Source organism: Pipistrellus hanaki, assembly GCF_964339955.1.
Source record: "Pipistrellus hanaki genome assembly, chromosome: 1".
In the NCBI taxonomy this organism is placed as follows: domain Eukaryota; kingdom Metazoa; phylum Chordata; class Mammalia; order Chiroptera; family Vespertilionidae; genus Pipistrellus; species Pipistrellus hanaki.
In genome coordinates this window covers 122,674,755-122,695,907 of record NC_140503.1, presented here as the reverse complement: position 1 = coordinate 122,695,907, position 21,153 = coordinate 122,674,755, and the positions used below count along the sequence as shown (strand labels likewise).

The 21,153-nt window shown below is 41.2% G+C and overlaps 1 protein-coding gene across 16 annotated transcripts in view; it reads right to left on the bottom strand.

Annotated features, from left to right (window-relative positions):
- MLLT10 (MLLT10 histone lysine methyltransferase DOT1L cofactor) overlaps positions 1-21,153 on the bottom strand; it is a 230,037-nt gene that overhangs the window by 179,194 nt on the left and 29,690 nt on the right. Inside the window, exons 1-2 of one of the 16 annotated variants that reach the window (XM_084868009.1) lie at positions 5,833-5,950; positions 5,268-5,319 (exon numbers count right to left, since the gene is read on the bottom strand). The exons of the other annotated variants lie outside the window; for them this stretch is intronic. Coding sequence (XP_084724135.1) covers positions 5,268-5,273 — 6 coding nt within the window. The 5' untranslated portion in view covers positions 5,274-5,319; positions 5,833-5,950. Of the gene's footprint in view, positions 1-5,267; positions 5,320-5,832; positions 5,951-21,153 lie in introns of those variants that run through there. 16 annotated transcript variants of the gene reach the window in all.

The following is a 21,153-nucleotide window of genomic DNA, read 5'->3' as shown; positions in this document are numbered from 1 at the left end:
ATTAATAATTTTACATTAATCAATTAAACAACTTTGATGAAATGAAAAACTTCCCTGAAAAATACAACTTGACAAAATTGATATGATGATACAAATATTTAAAGAAACCTTTAGGTTGAATTCATTATCAAAATTCATCCTCAAAACAGAACCCTAGACTCATATTTTTCACTGGTAAATTCCTTCATGTCACCAAAGAAGAAATAGCATCACTTTCAGAAAACAAGTACTTTAAAAATATATATATATTTTTTTTTTAAAGAATTAATCATTGAATGCATAAATAAGTGAAATAACAAATTGATGTTTGTCTCTCTTTCGCTCGTTCTCCCTCTTACTCTTTCTAAAACAAACTAACAAAAAATAATTTAAATATATATATACATTTATATCTATATATCCCTAGCCAGTTTGGATACATCATCAAATGTAGACTAAAAAATCCCAGTCAAGGAATCTTTTGATTCTAGTCAAGGACATATTGCCCGGGTTGTGGGCTTGATCCCTAATGGGGTGTGCAGGAAGCAGCTGATCAATGATTCTCTCTCATCATTATATTTTTACTCTAACTCTAACTTCCTCTCTGAAACCAATTAAAATATATTTAAACATATATATGTATATCTACACTAATAAAAGAAAAACATGCAAATTGACCATCACTCCACTACGCCCACCAGCCAATCAGTACGCATATTAACCAAACTAAGATGGTAGCCGCGAGAGAGCTGAAGCGAGCAGGAGGCTTGGGTTGCCCCCAGCAATGGAAGAAGCCAAGCTACTGAAGCCCTGGAATGTCTAGGCCTCCACTCAAATCTACAAACTTTCAATTATAGAAGATAAATAAATCCCAACAAAGACAGCAGCTGTGACGGAGCTGGAGCAAGCAGGAGGCTTGAATTGCCCCCAGCTATGGAGGAAGCCAAGCTTCCTGGCCTGCCCTGGCCTCCGCTCAAAGCTACAAAGTTTCAAATATAGAAAATAAACCCCAACAAAGATGGTAGCAGCCACTGAGCTGGAGTGACCAGGAGGCTTGGGTTACCCCAGGCAATGGATGAAACCAAGCTTCCCAACTCGCCCTGGCCTTTCCTGGCCTCCGCTCAAGGCTACAAAGTTTCAATTATAGAAGATAAATAAATCCCAGTTACCTGCTTGCAACTGACCCTGGCCTATGCTTAGATCACCAGGGGCGTGGCTGGCCTGCAAATCACCACAGGCCCCTCACCCAGGCCACCTTACACCCCAAGGGAACCCCCACCCTGATCTAGGACACCCTTCAGGACAAACCAGCTGATCCCCACCCGTGCATCAGGCCTCTATCCTACCTAATAAACGAGTAATATGCAAATTAATTGTTACTCCAACACATAAATTGGCTGCCCCCATGTTGTCAAAGATGGCTGCCCCCATGTGGACACAAGATGGCCACCACAAGATGGCCACCACAAGATGGCCAGCAGGGGAGGGTAGTTGGGACAAGCCAGGTCTGCAAGGGAATACAGTTGTGGGCAATCAGGCCAGCAGGGGAGGGCAGTAGGGAGGGAAGTTGGGAGCACCAGGCCTGCAGGAAAGGGCAGTTGAGGGGTGGGGGAGTACCAGGCCAGCAGGGGAGGGAAGTTGAAGGTGACCCAGGCCTGCAGGGGAGAGCAGTTAGGGGAAACCAGGTCTGTAAGGGAGGGCAGCTTGGGTGATCAAGCCTGCAAGAGAGGGAAGTTAGGGGTAACCAGGCTGGCAGAGGAGGGAAGTAGGGGGTAACCAGGCCTGCAAGAAAGGGCAGTTGGGGAGAAAGGGACCCAGGTCTGCAGGGGAGAGCAGTTGGAGGGAACCAAGCCTGCAGGGGAGGGCAGTTAGGGTGACAAGGCCTGCAGGGGAGGGCAGTTGGGAGGGACCAGGCATGCAGGGGAGGGCAGTTAGGGGTGATCAGGCCTGCAGGGGAGGGCAATTTGGAGGGAATCGGGCCTGCAGGGGAGGGCAATGTGGGGGGACCCAGACCTGCAGGGGGAGGCCGGCAAGACCAGCAGGGGAGAGCAATTATGGGCAATCAAGCTGGCAGGGGAGGGCAATTAGGGGTGAGCAGGTTGGTTAAGAGGGAAGTTGGGGGGGACCAAGCCTGCAGGGAAGGGCAGTTGGGTGGGATCAGGCTGGCAGGGAAGGGCAGTTAGTGGTGACCAGGCTGGCAGGGGAGCAGTTAGGCATCAATCAGGCTGGCAGGGGAGTGGTTAGGGGGTGATCAGGCTGGTAGGCAAAAGCGGTTAGGGGCAATCAGGAAGGCTGGCAGGTGAGCAGTTGGGAGCCTGCAGTCCTGGATTGTGAGAGGAATGTCTGACTGCCAGTTTAGGCCCAATCCCCCAAGGAGTCCCAGATTGGACAGAGTGCAGGCCGGGCTGAGGAACACACACACACACCAGGCCTCTAGACTTATAAATAAAATCCTTGGTGGCCCTCACACAGTCATGCAGTGATGTGCTCACACCATCACAATCCATTACCAGGAGGCAGCCAATGAGGAGGTAGAATATGCCCCTGACATGGGGGCAGAGGGGTGACCTGAGCACTTGGAATAGAAGGAATAGGACAGGCTCAGTGGGAGGGAACGCAGAGCGGAGCTGCAGCCAGAGCTGGTCTCATTGGGAAGGAAAGGCCAGTGCTACACCCTCCAGGTTTGGAGAAGAGGGAAACTCAAATGATTCCATATTTTAAAGGGGGTTCTGAAAAATATATAAAAAGGCTTCTGAGTCCCTACCTTTCTCAGACTTGGGGGTCATGGAATGTAGGCTGAACTCAAAGGAAACTTATTCTGGGAGACCACGGGCAGGTCACACATACCCTGAGACTTCAATTTCCTGGTGAGGGTAAAGTGGCTCTCTCCACCTTCACCCAGTTGTGAGGTTCAGGCTTCAGAATGTGGCTCAAAAGACTGAGAGCCTCCAGGGTGGTTGAGAAGTAAGGGGGTCAGTGAGGCAGGCAGGCTAGGCCTAGAGGACCCCACATGCCCAAGATTTAATTGTGCGCTGGGCCTCTAATACTCTATATAATAAAAGAGTAGTATGCAAATTGTCCCCTCGACAGGGAGTTCATCCGGGAATTGGACCAAGGGACAGGGCCAGCTGCAGGAAGGATGGGTGTACCTGGCCAGCAGCCAAAAACCATTAGGGACCCTACCGTGCACAAATTTTATGCACTGGGCCTTTAGTGTGTGTGTGTATCTCCAGGTATAACCTGCCAGAAAACTAGGAACAGAAGAGATCTTACTCAACCTATATATTAATCTTATCTTTTCATCTTGATATTTGATACTTTGGGGCCTGCTGATGCTAGAGAAACTGCCCCACCCTCCGAAGACTGGCTAATTCCTGGAAATAGCAATCCAACTCAACTGGTTTTCAAATATAGGCTGTCCCCCCTATAATTATAAAGGCAGTATTTATTAAAATACATTGAATTTTCAAAATTGAGCTATCAGCTGATAAAGTATGTATACAGTTTTATGGAACAACTTTATATGCAAAGCAAACATTCCAGAGCCCATACCTCCAACCATCTTTATCTATTTTATACTCCAGCCACTATATTCCTCTGCCCTGATCCCTGCAGGGCTAGGTACCAGACAACTAGGCAAAGTCCTTATGCCCCCAGAATCCTTGAAATTATTCGAACTAGATAATCCTAAATCTGATGACCATTCCTTGACTATTTCTTCCCTCAGAAACCAAAATAAATGTTCCTGCCTTTACTTTTTTCCTTTTGCTCCTTCTGCCTCCTAACTAACCCATATGGCTTCCTTGGTGTAACTCCGGCTCTAGGGATCTTTGAATATATAACAAACTACCTTTTCAATGGCAGTCCTTCTGATTCTCTTTTTTTTTTTTAATATATTTTATTGATTTTATACAGAGAGGAAGGGAGAGAGAGAGAAAGTTAGAAACATCGATGAGAGAGAGTCATGGATGAGCTGCCTCTTGCACACCCCCTAGTGGGGATATGCCCGCAACCAAGGTACATGCCCTTGACCGGAATGGAACCTGGGACCCTTCAGTCCCCAAGCCGACGCTCTATCCATTGAGCCAAACCGGTCTCTGCCTGATTCTTAATAATAGTGAAATCAATATTTAAAACAAACTGGAAACAATCATCAGTAAAAAGCCTAGAACTAACATCATAATTAATGCAAAACTGAATGTTTTCCCCAATGAATGGGAACAAAATTTAAGTATATGCAATAAAGGAGGAAATTGTTTAGAAATATACAAATTGGAAAGAGGTAAAGTTTTATGACATTATCATCTACTAGAAAAAGCTAAGTTATCACCAAAAATCTTATAGAATCAATGTAAGTTAAGTATGATTGTATGACACAGGTCAATATATCGATACATAGGTCAATTCTACTTCCATATACTAACAACAAATAATTACAAACTGAATTATTTAAAACCACTTACACGCCCTAATCGGTTTCACTCAGTGGATAGAGCGTTGGTCTGAGGGCTCAAGGGTCCCAGATTCGATTCCGGTCAAGGGCATGTACCTTGGTTGTGGGCACATCCCCAGTGAGAAGTGTGCAGGAGGCAGCTGATCAATGTTTCTCTCTCATTGATGTTTCTAACTCTCTATCCCTCTCTCTTCCTCTCTGTAAAAACTCAATAAAATTTGTTCTTTTAAAAAACACTTACACAATTATATAAAATATTTTAAAATAAAAATAATTTTAAAAGACATATAAAACCAAAGATTAAAAATCATAAAATACTGCTTGTAAAATAAAAACCAAGATGACCTAAATAAATGGAGAGCAAGATTCAACATTGTTAACATGTCAATTCTCCTCAAAAAGATCTATAGGTTCAAAGCAATTGTAATCATAATCACATCAGCCTTTCTGGAAATGGAAAAACTAATATTAAAACTTATATGGAAGTACTAAGGACTTAGAATATGCAAAGCAATCTTGAAAAGATGAGAAGGGTTAAAGGGTTTGCAAATCTGACTAAAAGACTTCCTATACAGTGAAGAATAATCAAAATAATGTGGTAAACGCTATAAGGACAAACAGATCAATGAAACAGAATAAAGATTCCTAAAATAGAGCTCATTTATGCAGCCATGTTATGTTATGCAATCCAATGGAAAAAAAGGAGACTTTTTTCAACAAACAGTGCAGAAACAATTAGATATTCATTCTGAAAAAATAAAACCAGAAAACTTAATTTGAGATGCATCAGACCTAAATATAAATAAGCAAAAAACAAAGTTTTTGAGAAAATTACCTTCATGACTTCAGGGTTAGCCAAAAGTGTCTTAGCTCACAGTAAGCAATAACTATAAAAGAAAAAACTGATAAATTATACTTAAAATATTTCTCTCATTAGAAGCCACAGTTAAGAAAATAGAAAACCACAGACTTGAAGAGAGTACTTACAAAATATTTTATCTAACAAAAGACTGGCATATCCAGGACATATAAGAAGTTCTCCAACTCAAAAAAAAAAAAGGGGGGGGGGGGAGGGAGGAGGCGGGGACAAACAAAGAATAAAGAAAGAAAAAATAAGAGAAAGAAGGAAAAGGGCTAAAGGTTTGAACAAATTCTTTATACAAGAAAACACATGAATGATCAATAAGCAAATAAAATGTACTAAATATCACTAGCCATTAAAAATGCAAAATAAAACTAGTTCTAGTCAAGATGGGAGTAAAAGGGACCAGATTTAGCCTTGTGTATAAAATAATAAAAACCTAACAAAATGTATGAAAAATCAGCACTAAAGTTTTTAGACAACAAATAATGAAAGACAGTGATTCTTGGAGACAAGAAACAAATGACATGAGCCATACATTTGCCAGCTTACTGCCTTGAGAGTTTCCAGGCGGTGGAACAGAAAGAAGAAACCCAGGCAGGGCCTGTCTCCCCAAGTTGTGGAAATGGAGCTGCGAGTCCAAGGAAGCCAAGGTGGCTAGACCTCACAAGGGAGACCAGCACTGAGTAGAGAGCTGAGGAGAGAGAGAAAAATGAAGAGATCTACAGAGGCTGATCCTAGAATATGTTGAGTAACTAATCAGTACTTGCATGTGAGAGACCTATTCGAGGCTAGGGAGAGAACCACCAAAAGATTTAGAAGTAACAGCACCCAGAATTCATACAAGGATGCAGATAATGCCTGTTCCCAAAAGGCAGGATGCAAAACCTAGTAATTCATATCACATCAGAGTATTAAGAAGGGTAATGCCTCAGGAGGAGGGAAAATTTAACTCTAAACATGGCTCTGGTCTGTCAAACAAAACCAAAACAAAACCTAAAAGGTACTTTTCCAGTAACTTAATCTGTCATAGAACAAAGTAAAAAATATATATATATTTTTAGACACACTAAAACAGAGAAACAAACAAGTAAAAATTCATAATGACTATAAGTCAATAAAGACATACCCAGATACAGAAAATTATACCCCTAATGAAACAAAAACCAGCCAGTCAAATCAATCTTTTTTTTAAAATATATTTTATTGATTTTTTACAGACAGGAAGAGAAAGGGATAGAGAATTAAAATATCGATGAGAGAAACATTAATCAGCTGCCTCTTGCACACCCCCTACTGGAGATATGCCTGCAACCAAGGTACATGCCCTTGACCGGAATCGAACCTGAGACCTTTGAGACCACAGGCTGATGCTCTAACCACTGAGCCGAACTGGTTTCAGCCCAAACTTAAAATAACACAGAATTGTTACCCAAGTCCTTTTTTTAAAATATATTTTTTATTTCAGAGATGAAGGGAGAGAGATAGGAACATCGATGATGAGAGAGAATCATCAATCAGCTGCCTCTAGCACGCCCAGCACTAGGGATCAGTCCGCAACCCGAGTATGTGCCCTGATGGAGAATCGAACCATGACATCCTGGTTCATAGATCGATGCTCAACCACTGAGCCATGACAGCCAGCACCCAAGTCCTTTAAAACAATTATTATGAACACATTCCATATGTTCAAGAAACTAGAGGAAACATTAAACATGTTAAGTAAATACATCCAAGAATAAAAAATATTGGAAACTTAGAGATGAAAATTACAAGGTCTAAGATAAAAAAATACCGTATGAGATTTACAGCACATGAAACCAAGTAATACTAACTAAATAAAATAAAACTCAGAGGGAAAAAATACCTTAAAAAAGGAACAAAGCAAAAATTAGCAGTGAGATAACTTCAAGAGACCAAAATACTTGTAATTGGAGACACAGGAGATAAATACAAAAAACAAAAGTCTGAAGAAATAATGCCAACAATTTGCCATATCCTATCTAATAATATAACAATATGCAAATTGCCCATCACACCAACACACAAGATGGCCACCACAAGATGGCCAGCAAGAAAAAGCAGTTAGGAGGGACCAGGCCTGCAAAGGAAGGCAGTTGGGGATGATCAGGCCAGCGGGGGAGGGCAGTTAGGGGTGACCAGGCTGGCAGAGGAGGGTAGTTGGGGGCAACCAGGTCTGCAGGGAAGGGAAATTGGGGGGGGGGGGGCGCAGGCCTGCAGGGGAGGGCAGTTGGGGGGGAGGGGGACCAGGCCTGCAAGGGAGGTAGTTAGGGGTGACCAGGCCTGCAGGAAAGGGAAGTTGGAGGGACCAGGTCGGCAGGGAAGGGTGGTTAGGGGTGACCAGGCTGGCAGGGGAGGGTAGTTAGGGGCAACTGAGCTAGCAGGGAGCAGTTAGGCATCAATCAAGCTGGCAGGGAAGTGGTTAGGGGGTGATCAGGCTGGCAGGCAGAAGTCGTTAGGGGCAATCAGGCAGGCAGGCAAGCAGTTGGGAGCCAGCAGTCCTGGATTGCAAGAGGGATGTCCGACTGCACATTTAGGTCCGATCCTGGTAGGTGGACAATCAGGCATCCCTTGAGGAGTCCCAGATTGGAGAGGGTGCAGGCTGGGCTGAGAGACATGCGTCCCCGTCTGTCCTGTCCTTCCCGTCCGTCCCGTCTGTATCCCTCCTCACTCCCCCCCCCCTCCTGTGCACAAATTTCGTGTACCAGGCCTCTAGTTTAATAATTATCAACATAGCCAAAACCGGTATGGCTAAGTGGATAGAGTATAGGCCTGCGGACTGAAAGGTCCCAGGTTCGATTCCGGTCAATGGCATGTACCTTAGTTGCGGGCACATCCCTAGTAAGGGGTGTGGTAAGAGGCAGCTGATTGATGATTCTCTCTCATCAATGTTTCTCCCTATCCCGCTCTTACTCTCTGTGAAAAAATCAATAAAATATATTTTTAAAAAATAATAATTATCAACACAGAACTAAGTACTCTTTAAATAAACACTAAGCAACAGAAACCTAAAACAATGTAAAGCACAACATATCATGATCAAATTATTTAAAACCAGATAAAGCAAAAATCTTTTAAAAAGAGCCAGAGAAAAAGGTCATATTACATACTGCAAAATCAAAAGAAAATTGAAATGATTATATTATCATGTAAAGTAGATCTGAAAATCAAAAAAGAGGGCCATTTCACAAAGATAAAGGGTTTAACTCATTAAAAAGATACAGAAATTCTAAATATTTACTCACTGAATAACAGCTTCAAAATGCATAAAGTAAAAATAACTACAAGAAGAAATTTAAATATCCACAATTACAATTAGAGATTTCAAAAGAACTCTCTCAATAACTGATAGAAGCAGTATACAGAAAATCAGTAATGATACAGATCCTTGAACAATATTATCTACCAGAATATCCACAACCAAATTGACATGAAGTAACATTTATAAAACACTCTACACAAACTAAAATACACATTCTGTTCAAGGACAAATGAAACACTCACCAAGACACATCATAATCAGGCCTTGAAACAACTCAATATAAGTTTTGGGTCATAACATAAAAAAATTTTCTCTGACCAATTTTAGAAATCAATGTAAAATCCCTAAATATTTAGAATCTAAATATACTAAAGTAAGCAATGGGTCAAAGAAGAAATAAAAAATATTTAAATAAATAAAATTAAAACCAAAATTTGTGGAAGAAAATTAAAGCAATAATTGAGGGAGAAATTTATAGCACTAAATGCCTATATTAGAAAAGAACTCAAATCAGTGACTTCATCTTGTACCTTAATAAACTAGAAGAGATGTGGCTCAGCATCAACCATGAAACATTAGGTCATGATTCGATTCCTGGCCGGGGCACATGCTCGGGCTGAGGGCTTGATCCCAGTGGGGAGCGTGCAGGAAGTGAGAGGGGGTATCAGAGCAGAAAACAATGAAATAAAAAAAAGAAGATAGTGCAAACTCAATGAAATCAAAGGCTAGACTTCATTTCTTTTTTCTTTTTTTTAAATATATTTTATTGATTTTACACAGAGAGGAATTGAGAGGGACAGAGAGTAAGAAACGTTGATGAGAGAGAAACATCGACCAGCTGCCTCTTGCACACCCCCCACCGGGGACGCGCCCTTAACCAAGGTACATGCCCCTGACCGGAATCGAACACGGGACCTTTCAGTCCGCAGGCCGACGCTCTATCCACTGAGCCAACCCGGTCCCGGCTAGACTTCATTTCTGAAAAGATGAAGTAGATATACTTTTTCCTATTCCTCCTAAGTACAAACAAAAACTGTGAACATCCTTTCTAATAAAATAATAATATGCAAATTGACCATCACTCTAACACACAAGATGGCTGCTCCCATGTGGTCAAAGATTCTGCCCTCATGTGGACACAAGATGGCCACTACAAGATGGCCAGCAGGGGAGGGCAGTTGGAAGGGACCAGGCCTGCAAGAGAGAGCAGTTGGGGACGATCTAGTCTGCAGAGGAGGGAAGTTAGGGGTGACCAGGCTGGCAGAGGAGGGCAGTTAGGGGTGACCAGGCTGGCAGGGGAGCAGTTAGGCATCAATCAGGCTGGCAGGGGAGTGGTTAGGGGGTGATTAGGCTGGCAGGCAGAAGCGGTTAGGGGCAATCAGGAAGGCAGGCAGGTGAGCAGTTGGGAGTCAGCAGTTGTGGATTGTGAGAGGGGTGTCCAACTGCTCTTTTAGGCCCAATCCCAGTAGGATCCCTGGGATCACGCCTAAAAGGGCAGTTGGACATCCCTCAAGTGGTTCCAGATTGGAGAGGATTCAGGCTGGGCTGAGGGACACAGACCCCTGTGCACAAATTCCGTGCACTGTGCCTCTAGTTATAAATAAAACAAATATGTTTAAAAGGTGGTTAAGAAGGCAAATTAGGCAGAGAAAACAGGACTCAAGGAACAATAGAGCAGTGAGTTCCCTGAGTTTTCTTTTTACCTAATATATTCCATTCTTGAAATGGAAGAAGTCAGTACCTTGGAAACACCAACAAACATAGCATTCTCTCTCTAGATAAGCAACTGGGTAGGGGGAATATTAGTTAGAAAGTACACTTTTTAAAACATCAGCACTCCACATCACACACAAAAAAATTCCCTCTATCTATGCCTTCAGTGGTTGAGTGGGGAACATAAATATTCACCTTTGTGAGACTATGAGTCATCCCAAAACTCCTACGGGGGTAGTGTAAAAATAGATTAAGTAGGGAATCAGAACTTTCATGTTTACTGGCTTGTTATGAGAACTTCCCCCTCTGTTGTCAATGGAGACAAAATGGGAAGTCTGAACTTCCATCCTCATCCTGCAGTTAAGAGGGAACCACCACCCTGTGTCTCCACAGATGTGGTGTCAGAGAGGGTCTAACAAGAAGTCAAGACTTTCACCAACACACAGTGTAAATGGGGCCACATCCTTTGAGATCAGATAGGGAGCCATAAGTCCCAAGTCTACTCAGCAATAACAACCAACTTCCCATAAATGTCAACAGAGGCCAAGTAGGACACTTGAAATTCATCTCCTACCTGGCATAAAGAGATAGCACCCGTTCTCTTCCCTGGTGAGACAAATGTCAAAGAAAGCAAACTAAAACAGCTTATATAAGATGCAAAGTCCCAAAAATGTTCAGGTTTCATAAAAACATTTGTCATACCAAGAACTAGGAAGATTTTGAACTGAATTGAAAAAGACAATCAGATGCCAACAGTTAGAAATTTGTAATTTTAACTTTTGACAGAGATATTAGAATTATCTGAAAATTTTAAAGCAGCCATTATAAAAATGATTAAGCAAAGAACAAATGAAAAGCAAAAAGTCTCAGCAAAAATTGAGGACATAGAGAAAACAAATGGAAATTTTAGAACTGAAAAGTACAATAAGCAAAATAAACAGCTCAATGGATGACCTCAATATCAATATAAAGGCAAGAGATTAAAAGAACCAGTGAACCAGAAAACATAATGTGCCATAACTGGTTTGGCTCAGTGGGATAGAGCATCAGCCTGTGCACTGAAGGGTCCTGGGTTCGATTCTGGTCAAGGGCAAATGCCTGGGTTGTGGGCTCAATCCCAGGTAAGGGACATGCAGGAGGCAGCTGACACATGATTCTCTCTCATTATTGACGTTCCTATCCCTTCTACCTCTCCCTTCCTCTCTGAAATCAATAAAAAAATATTTTTTAAAGAAAGTTACCTAATGTAACTTTCAGAGAGAAAATAAGACTGAATAAAAATAAACAGTCTCACAGATCTTTGGGACCCTACCAAAAAAGCAGCCATGCTTTTTAATCATCAGTGTCCCAAAAAAGAGAGAAGAAATAAGGCAGGACTGGAAAAGTGCTCAAATAAATAACAGCTGAAAAATTCCCAAATTTGGCAAGACAAAACTACAGATTCAAGATCAATAGAACAGAACAGAAAACCCAAAAAAATGCTTTAAAAATCCCAGCTATATAAAGCTGCCAGAGAAATTTTTTCAGCAAATAGCATTGAGCATTTAGACACCTACAGGAGAAAAGAACCCACAAAAACCTTTCACCTGAGTCTCACACCTTATACAAATACTAGAGGCCCGGTGCACAGATTTGTGCACTGGTACGGACCCTCAGCCTGGCCTGCACCCTCTTCCAATCCGGGACCCCTCTCGGGATGTAGTAGTGCACAAAGTGGCACACAGCTGGGGAGGAGCCCGGGCCAGGTGCCACTCCCACTCATCCCGCTCATTCTGGACCCACTGTGCCTGCTGCCACTGCCGTTTGGTAGCACGCTGCCATGGAGGCAGGAGAGGCTTGTGCTGCCATAGCAGCACTCGCCACCCATGAGCCCAGCATCTGGCGCCTGTCTGTCACCTGAGCGGCACTTCTGCTGTGGAAGCGCACTGACAACCAGGGGGTAACTCCTGCGTTGAGCATCTGCCCCCAGGTCATCAGTGCACATCATAGCAACCAGTCAAATGGTCATTTGGTCACTTGGGCTTGTGTGTATGTATGTATGTATATGTATATATATGTGTGTGTGTGTGTGTGTGTGTGTGTATGTATATATATATATATATATATATATATATATATATAAATTATCTCAAGTTTAAGTGTATAGCATAAAACTATAAAACTTTTAAAAGAAAACGGGAAATTTGGTGGAAAAAAGTTATTAGACTTTAAAACAAAAGCATGACCCATAAAAAGAAAAATTCATAAACTGAACTTCAACAAAATTAAAACCTATATAAAAACAAGCCCATTAGGAGGAAAAACACAAGTTCCAGCACTAGGAAAAATAAAGAGCAAATAACAGACTTGACAAAGCATTCATATCATATAAGAACTTTTAAGCTCTGCAATTTAAAAAACAAAAAAAGGAAATGATGGCAAAGTCACTATTTGAGGGAGAAATTACATAAACAAAGGAACCATGAATGCACCAGAAGATTGAAGAAGGAACAAAGAGTATGGGGACAGTGAGGGCAGCAAGGACTGATGAGGCTTCATTCTTCACCCTGAGCCCGAGGGAGAGAAGGCATATGTTTGACTGGCTCAGACAATGAGCTTTTGAATGTTACAAACAAAATTTGAGTATCTAAAATAAACTGAGTCCAGCAAGCTAATTCAAAATATATCTTTTCTCAACAAATAAACAGGTAAGCAAGCAAGCAAAAAACAAGTTAGAAAACAGGCAAAAGTGCCATGGCCAGTGTAACTAAGTTGGCTGGGCAATGTCCTGTGCACTGAAAGAAAAGTTACTGGCTTGATTCCTGATCAGGGCACATGCCCAGGTCTCAGGTTCAATCTCTAGGAAGGAGCATGTAGGAGGCAAAAGATGCTTCACTCTCACATGCATGTTTCTCTCTCTCTGATTTTTTTTTTTTTTTTGTAGGCAAAAGTCATAAACAGACATTTGACCAAAATATACTGGTAGCCCTGGCCAGTTGCTCCGTGGTTACACCATTGGCCCAAGAACCAAAGGATTGTGGATTCGATTCTTGATCAAGAGCATGCACCTTGCACCCCAGTTAGTTTGGCTCAGTGGATAAAGCATCGGCCTGCGGACTAAAGCCATTCCAGTCAAGGGCACATGCCCAGGGTTGCGGTCTCAATCCCCACTAAAGGGTATGCAAGAGGCAGCCAATCAATGACTCTCTCTCATCATTGATGTTTTATCTGTCTCTCCCTCTCACTCCCTCTCTAAAATCAATAAAAATATTTTTATTTTTATTTTTTTTAAAGCATGAATCTCGGTTTCGGGTTCCCACAGAGACTAGGAGGCGGCAACTAATCAATGTGTCTCTCTCACATACAGGTTGTTCTCCACCTCTGCCATCCTTCCAATCTTTCTAGAAATCAATGGGAAAAATATCCTCAGTCTGACTGATACGGCTCAGTGGTTGAGTCTTGATCTATGAACCAGAAGGTCACAGTTCAATTCCCAGTCAGGGCACATGCCCAGGTTGTGGGCTCAATCCCTAGTATGAAGCATGCAAGAGGCAGCCAATCAATGATTCTCTCTCATCATTGATCTCTCTCTCTCTCTCTCTCTCTCTCTCTCTCTCTCTCTCTCTGAAATCAATAAAAATATTTTTTAAAGCTTCATTAAAAAAATAAAGAAAAGATATCTTCAGGTGAGGGTTAAAAGAAAGATAGCGAATAAGCACATCATCAGTCATTGATAAATGCAAATTAAAGCCACATGTGGCCCTAACTGGTTTGGCTCAATGGATAGAGCATCAGTCTGCGGACTGAAAGGTCCCAGGGTTCGATTCCAGTCAAGGGCATGTACCTTGGTTGCAGGCACATCCCCAGTAGGAGGTGTGCAGGAGGCAGTGATCAACATTTCTCATCAATGTTTCTAACTCTCTATCCCCCTCTCTTCCTCTCTGTAAAAAAAAAAAAAATCAATAAAATATATATATATTTTTTAAAACACACATGTGACAGCACTACACACCTATTAAAATCCTATATAATAAAGAGCTAATATGCAAATTGTCCCCTCGGGAGTTCAACCACTCACTATGACATGCATTGACCACCAGGGAGCATCACTGAACAAAGGAAGGCCCCGATTGGCCCTGATCGCAGGCCAGGCCTAGGGTCCCTACCCATGCACAAATTTCATTCACCGGGCCTCTAGTTACTAGTTACTAAATAAAAAGAATAAAGGTCACATGCTGGAATTCAACAAAATTGTGATTTTTGCTGGATTGCTCACAGATTTCTGATGGAAATGTAAAATGGTACACTCACTCTGTACAAAATCTTGGCAATTTTTAAATTTCATTTTATTGATTTTAGAGAGAGGAAGAGGAGGGAGTGAGAGAGGAGGTAATGGGGAGGGAAAAAATAAAAGTCCATCAGTTACCTCCTGCATGCTCCCAACCCAGAATGGAAACAACAACATAGATATGTATCCAGACAGGGAATCAAACCTTGAACCATACCAGCCAGGGCACTTTGGAAAATTCTTTAAAAAAACTAAAAAAAACAAAGACTAAACATGCAGCCACCATACAACTCAGCAACTGTGTAACAACATGCATCCCAGAGAAATGAAGACCTATGTTCACACAAAAGCCTGCACATGAATGTTTATAACAGTGTTATTCATAATAGCTACCAACTAGAAATACCTGAGGTATCTTTCAGCAGATGAATGGTTAAACAAACTGTGGTTTGTTCCTTAGTGTAACAACTAATAACAAGAACAGCAAGGATAAAATGGAGCAAACCACTAATACATTTAACCACTTGGATGAATCACCAGAGAATTATGCTGAGCGGAAAAAACCCAATCCCAGTTATATGTTCTGTGATTTCATTTATATAACATCCTTGAAATAACAAAATTACAAAACTGGAGAACATATTAGTGGTTACCAATGACTAAGCCTGGTAGCAATAAAGAATCAGGTGTGGCTATAAAAAAGGGCCTTGTGGTGATGGAATTATTCTGTTAACTATTGTATATTAATTTCAATATCCTGGTGATGATACTGTCCTACAGTTATACAAGATGTTAGCAATGGGGAAACTGGGTAAATGAGAGAAGATGTCTTTGTATTATTTATAACAACTGCATGTCTCTACATTTGACTAAAAGGCTTAATATTAAAATAAATGCAGCCGAGACCGGTTTGGCTCAATGGATAGAGCGTCGGCTTGGGGACTGAAAGGTCCCGGGTTCGATTCCGGTCAAGGGCATGTACCTTGGTTGCAGGCACATCCCCAGCAAGAGGCAGCTGGTCGATGACTCTCTCTCTCATCGATGTTTCTAGCTCTCTATCTCTCTCCCTTCCTCTCTGTACAAAATCAATAAAATATATTTAAAATAAATGCAAATAAACAATACAAAAAGAAAATTAAGAAAGCTATTACATAGTGCTCCCTCCCATCACACCCACACACCCTTTCCCCTCCTCCTCTTTTTCCCCTCCAGGCAAGATACCTTTACTTTCCTACCTTCATGGGCCTTTTCTATGCCTCTATTCGGTAGTTTTCTGAGCCCAATTTTTCTACCACTCACTTCTACTTCTGTGACTTTCCTTTTTAAATATATTTTTATTGATTTCACAGTGGAAGGAAGAGGGAGAGAGAGAGAAACATCAATGATGAGAATCATAGATTGGCTGCCTCCTGCACTTCCCCTACTGGGGATCAAGCCTGAAACCCAGTCATGTGCCCTGACCAGAAATCTAACTGTGATCCCCTGCTTCATAGGTCAATGCTCAACCATTGAGCCATACCAGCCAAACTACCTCTGTGACTTTCTAAAAAAACTTTCCTTTATTAAAAAAAAAAAAAAAAATGGGGGGGGGGGGGTTGTCTAGGGGGAGAAGAGCCCTGGCCAGTGATTTGAGCAGGTCACAGGGCTGATAGCATATACCTAAGTTACGGGTTCAATTTCCATCCCCAGTAGATGTGAAATCACTCACCCAGATGTTTCTCTCTCTCCTTTCTCAGCCTCCATCCCCCGCTTCCCCCAACCCTTCCCTTCCTCTTTCCTTATACTCTCTCTCTGAAAAGCAATGGAGAAAATATTCTCTGGTGAAGATTAACAAAATAAAAAAAAGACAAAGAAGAAAGAATGAAGCAATTGCATCAAAAACACACACAAAAACCTTAGGATAAGACTATCAAAGGAGTCAAAGAATTTGTACACCTAAAACAACAAAATGCTGCTGAAAGTATAGATAACATAAATAAATATTCATGGATCAGAAGATCCAATGTTGTTAAGATGTCACCACTATCCAAAGTGATCTTCAAATTCAAGGCAATCCCTACTGAAAGTGCCAACATTTTACAAAAGTAGAAAAATGCATTCCCAAAATTCTTGCAGAATATTTGGTCTTGTCCAAAACATCCACAGAGACATCTGATCCACACCAAAATGTCTTTGAAATTGGCACTGTGTGGGAGAACCAAGATGGTGGCATAAGTAAACTCCGATACTTACCAACTCCCACAGCCACCTCAAAATTACTACAACAATACAGAACAAACATAATTCAGTACCACCTGAATGTGGCTGAATGGAAGTACTACAACTAGAGAAGGAAAGTACATCAATACTGATAGGAGGGGCAAAACTAGCTGGTCTGAAACCCATGTGTGGACTTTTTAATCAGGAGGGATATCTCGGCTGCAGAGGCTTCCCTGGGAAGAAAGGAGTCCCAGCCCCACACCAGATCCCCAGTATAGGGTTCCAGGGCTGGGAAGGTATAAAAAATAGTGATGACTGTGGATGAGTGACACACAGGCTGCTGGAGACCAAGCAGAGCCTCCCAAAGGGCCAGTGCACAGACTTACATGGTCTTGTATCCACTAAGCTCCAGCATCAGGAGACCCAGGAACATACAGTGAGGAACTGGATTATCTGGCATCGGGGCAGGAACTCAGAGGCAGCTTTCTGCCAAATGGGGGAGCTCACGTGAGTCATTGTTTCTGTATTGACACCTAGCCCATCTCATGCTAAGACCACTCCATTCCAGGGTTGATTGGCAGCCATGTCTGAGTTTCCATCAGCCTGGCTCACATTGGTCACTCCACCCTAGGGGAACCATCCCTGAGACCCCGCCCCATCCCATTTGCAGCCCCACCCAAGCTGTTTGCAGTGGCTTTTCCATATGATGGCTTGTCCCAGCTCAGGCTTCAGGCTTTTCTAAAATCTCTCAAGCAAGCAGCAGTAAGAGGCCCAAGACCTATCACTAGCACCAGCCTATCTTGTCTCAAAGCCAGGCCAACCCAATACAATAGCAGGCAGGCATCTGCAAATCTATCTATCTCCTACCAGGTGGCCCCTAGACATGGCTGACTTTGGACATTCCAGGAAGCCCCAGAGCCAGAGCACCCAGAAGACAGCTTCAGATCAAACCAGATTACAACTCTACACATCCACAAGCGACACTCAAGGGACAGACTCAGTGAACACCAAGTCCTGCTCCATAGCGGTGTCTCCAGCATAGCAGCTCTTCCACATATAATAATTGCAGTTGGTCCTCACAGCCAATTGGCCTGGAGGTTAATTCTTCCCAGTGAGCAATCAAGGTTCAACTACAACAAAACAGTGCACACAGCCCAGAAAGGGGAACACCTAGAGTGCCCAGCTCAGGTGACTGGGGAAGCTGAGGCACTGGGATCTATAAGACACCTACTACACAAGGCCACTATACCAATTCCAGGAGACATAGCAGCTCTACCTAATACAAAGAAACAAACACAGAGAAGCAGTCAAAATGCAGAGATTAAAAAAAACATGTCACAGATTAAAGAAACAGAAACAGAATCAAGCAAACTATTGGATACAGAATTCAATGTTATAAAGTTGCTCAAGGATCTTAATGAGAACATCACGGGACTTAATGAGACTTTCAAGGATCTTAATGAGAATTCCAAAGACATGAAAAAGGACCAGTCAGAAAATAAGCATACATTACCTGAAATAAAGAATAATTTATAGGATTCAACAGTAGAGTAGAGGATTCCAAAAATTAAATCAACGTTGTGGAATATGAGGAAGCAAAAATCACCCAATCAGAAGAAAAAAAGAAAAAAAAAATCCAAAATTTATGAAGATAATGTAAGAAACCTCTAGGACAACTTCAAGCATACCAGCATTCGCATTATGAGGGTGCCAGAAGGAGAAGAGAGAGACCAAAATATTGAAAATCTATTTGAAGAAATGACAGAAAACTTCCCCTACCTGGTGGAGAAATAGACTTACACATCCAGGAAGTGCAGAGTCAAACAAGAGGAACTCAAAAAAAAGCACACCAAGACACATAATTAAAATGCCAACGGCTAAAGACAAAAAGCAGCAAGAGAAAAGCAGTTAATTACCTACTAAGGAGTACCCATACAACTGTCAACTGATTTCTCAAAAGAAACTTTACAGGCCAGAAAAGAGTGGCAAGAAATATTCAAAATGACTAGCAAGGACCTACGATCATGATTATTTTACCCAGCAAAGCTATCATTTAGAATTGAAGATCAGATAAAGAGCTTCACAGACAAGAAAAAGCTAAAGGAGTTCACCACTACCAAAACATTATTACATGAAAAGTTGAAGGGCATGCTTTAAGAAAAGGAAGAAGAAAAAAAGATAAAATATGAGCAATAAAATGGCAACTGAATCTAAATCAAAATAAATAAACAAGGTATATATTGAACAAAATAAACTAAAAGAATCAGAGCGAGACTGACAAATCTCAGAGGGAAGGGGAAGGGGGACTGGGAAGAGATCAACCAAATATCTTAAATGCATATATGCATTACCTAAGGATACAGACAATAGGGTGGTGAAGGCCAATATATCCAATAAGAAGTTACTAGCCAAAATATGTAAGGAACTCATACAAGTAAACATAAAAACAAATCCAATTGAAAAATGGGCAGAGAACCTGAACAGACATTTCTCCAAAGACGTTATACAGAAAAAATAATCAACATCACTGATCATCAGGAAAATGAAAATCAAAACCACAATAAGGTAACACCTTACACCTTTCAGAATGGCTATTATCAAAAAGAACACAAACAATACGTTGGCAAGGATGCGGAGAAAAAGGAACCCTTGTGCAGCCACTATGGAAAATAGCATGAGAGTCCTCAAAAAATTAAAAATAGAATTGCCATATGACCCAGCAATCCCACTTCTGGGTATTTATCCAAAGAAATTGAAAACACTAGTTCAAAAAAATACATGCATCCCTGTGTTCACTTCAGCATTTATAACTAGTGACCCAGCATGAGGTATCGCACACAGTAGGCTGCCCACAGCTTCCACAAGCTGTGCCACTTCCACAGGAGGTTGGAGGGAGCCACGCTTCAGGAGCCACCACTGCCGCTACCCGTGGAGCTGGGGCAGGGGGAGGGCAGGATGATCTAGAAGTGCTCCATGCACGCACAGCCTGTTGAACAGTCATTACTGTGTCATTACATAACAGACAATTTACATATTACTTATTTGTATAGATAGATAAGTATATATAGATATATAGATATATAGAAGCAACTTAGATGTCCAACAATATATGAATAAAGATGTGATACAGATATGATATATATGTATATTTGTTATATATATATATAATACATATCATATATACATATATGCAATGTTATTCAGCCATAAAAAGAATGAGATCTTGCTAACAACAGCAACATTGATGGACCTATAGGATATAATATGAAGTAAGTCATACAGAAAGATAAATATCATATGATTTCACTTAGATGTAGAATCTAAAAAACAATATAAACTAACAAAGCAAACTCCTAGATATGGAGAACAAACTGATGGTTGCCAGATGGGGGTGAAGAGATGGGCAAAAAAATATAGGATTAAGTATAAACTGCCAGTTATTAAATTAGTCATGGGATGTAAAGTATACCATAGGAAATATATACAGGCATTGATATGATAATAACTATATCTGATATCAAATGGGTACTAGACTTACGAAGGTGATCACTTCGTAAGGCATATATATGTCTACTTACTATATTGTACACCTGAAGCTAATATAATACTGTATGTCAACTATATTTTTAAAATATTTTTTTGTTCTGGATAAAGGCATTGATGATGGTTATATATCATTGTGAATTTACTTAATGCCACTGAATTGCACACTCAAAAATGGTTAACATGCATATATGCATTGTTGTGTATATTTTATCAGAATTAAAAAATGAAAACTGCCAAAACCGGTTTGGCTCAGTGGATAGAGCATCGGCCTGCAGACTCAAGGGTCCCAGGTTCGATTCCGGTCAAGGGCATGTACATTGGTTGTGGGGACATCCCCAATAGGAGGTGTGCAGGAGGCTCAACTGATGGATGTTTCTCTCTCATCGATGTTTCTAGCTCTCTATCTCTCTCCCTTCCTCTCTGTAAAAGATCAATAAAATATATTTTTTTTAAAAAGAAAGAAATATTACACAACAATGAAAATTACTCAACTATAGCTACATGCATTAAATATATGAATCTCAACAGTATTTTATGGAATATAACGAACAATATAAACTGATGAACAAAAACAGATCCAGAGACAGAAACATTGATCAGTCAGTCAAACCTCAGAGGGAAGATAGGGGAGGGTGGAGGTAAGGAGGAGAGATCAACCAAAGGACTTGATGCGTATAAGCCTAACCAATGGACACAGACAACAGGGGGGTGAGAGCATGAGTGGGGAGTTTGGGGGTAATGGGGAATAAGGACACATATGTAATACCTTAATTAATAAAGAAATTTTTTAATATATTTTATTGACTTTTTAGAGAGAGGAAGAAAGAGGGATAGAGAGTTAGAAACATCGA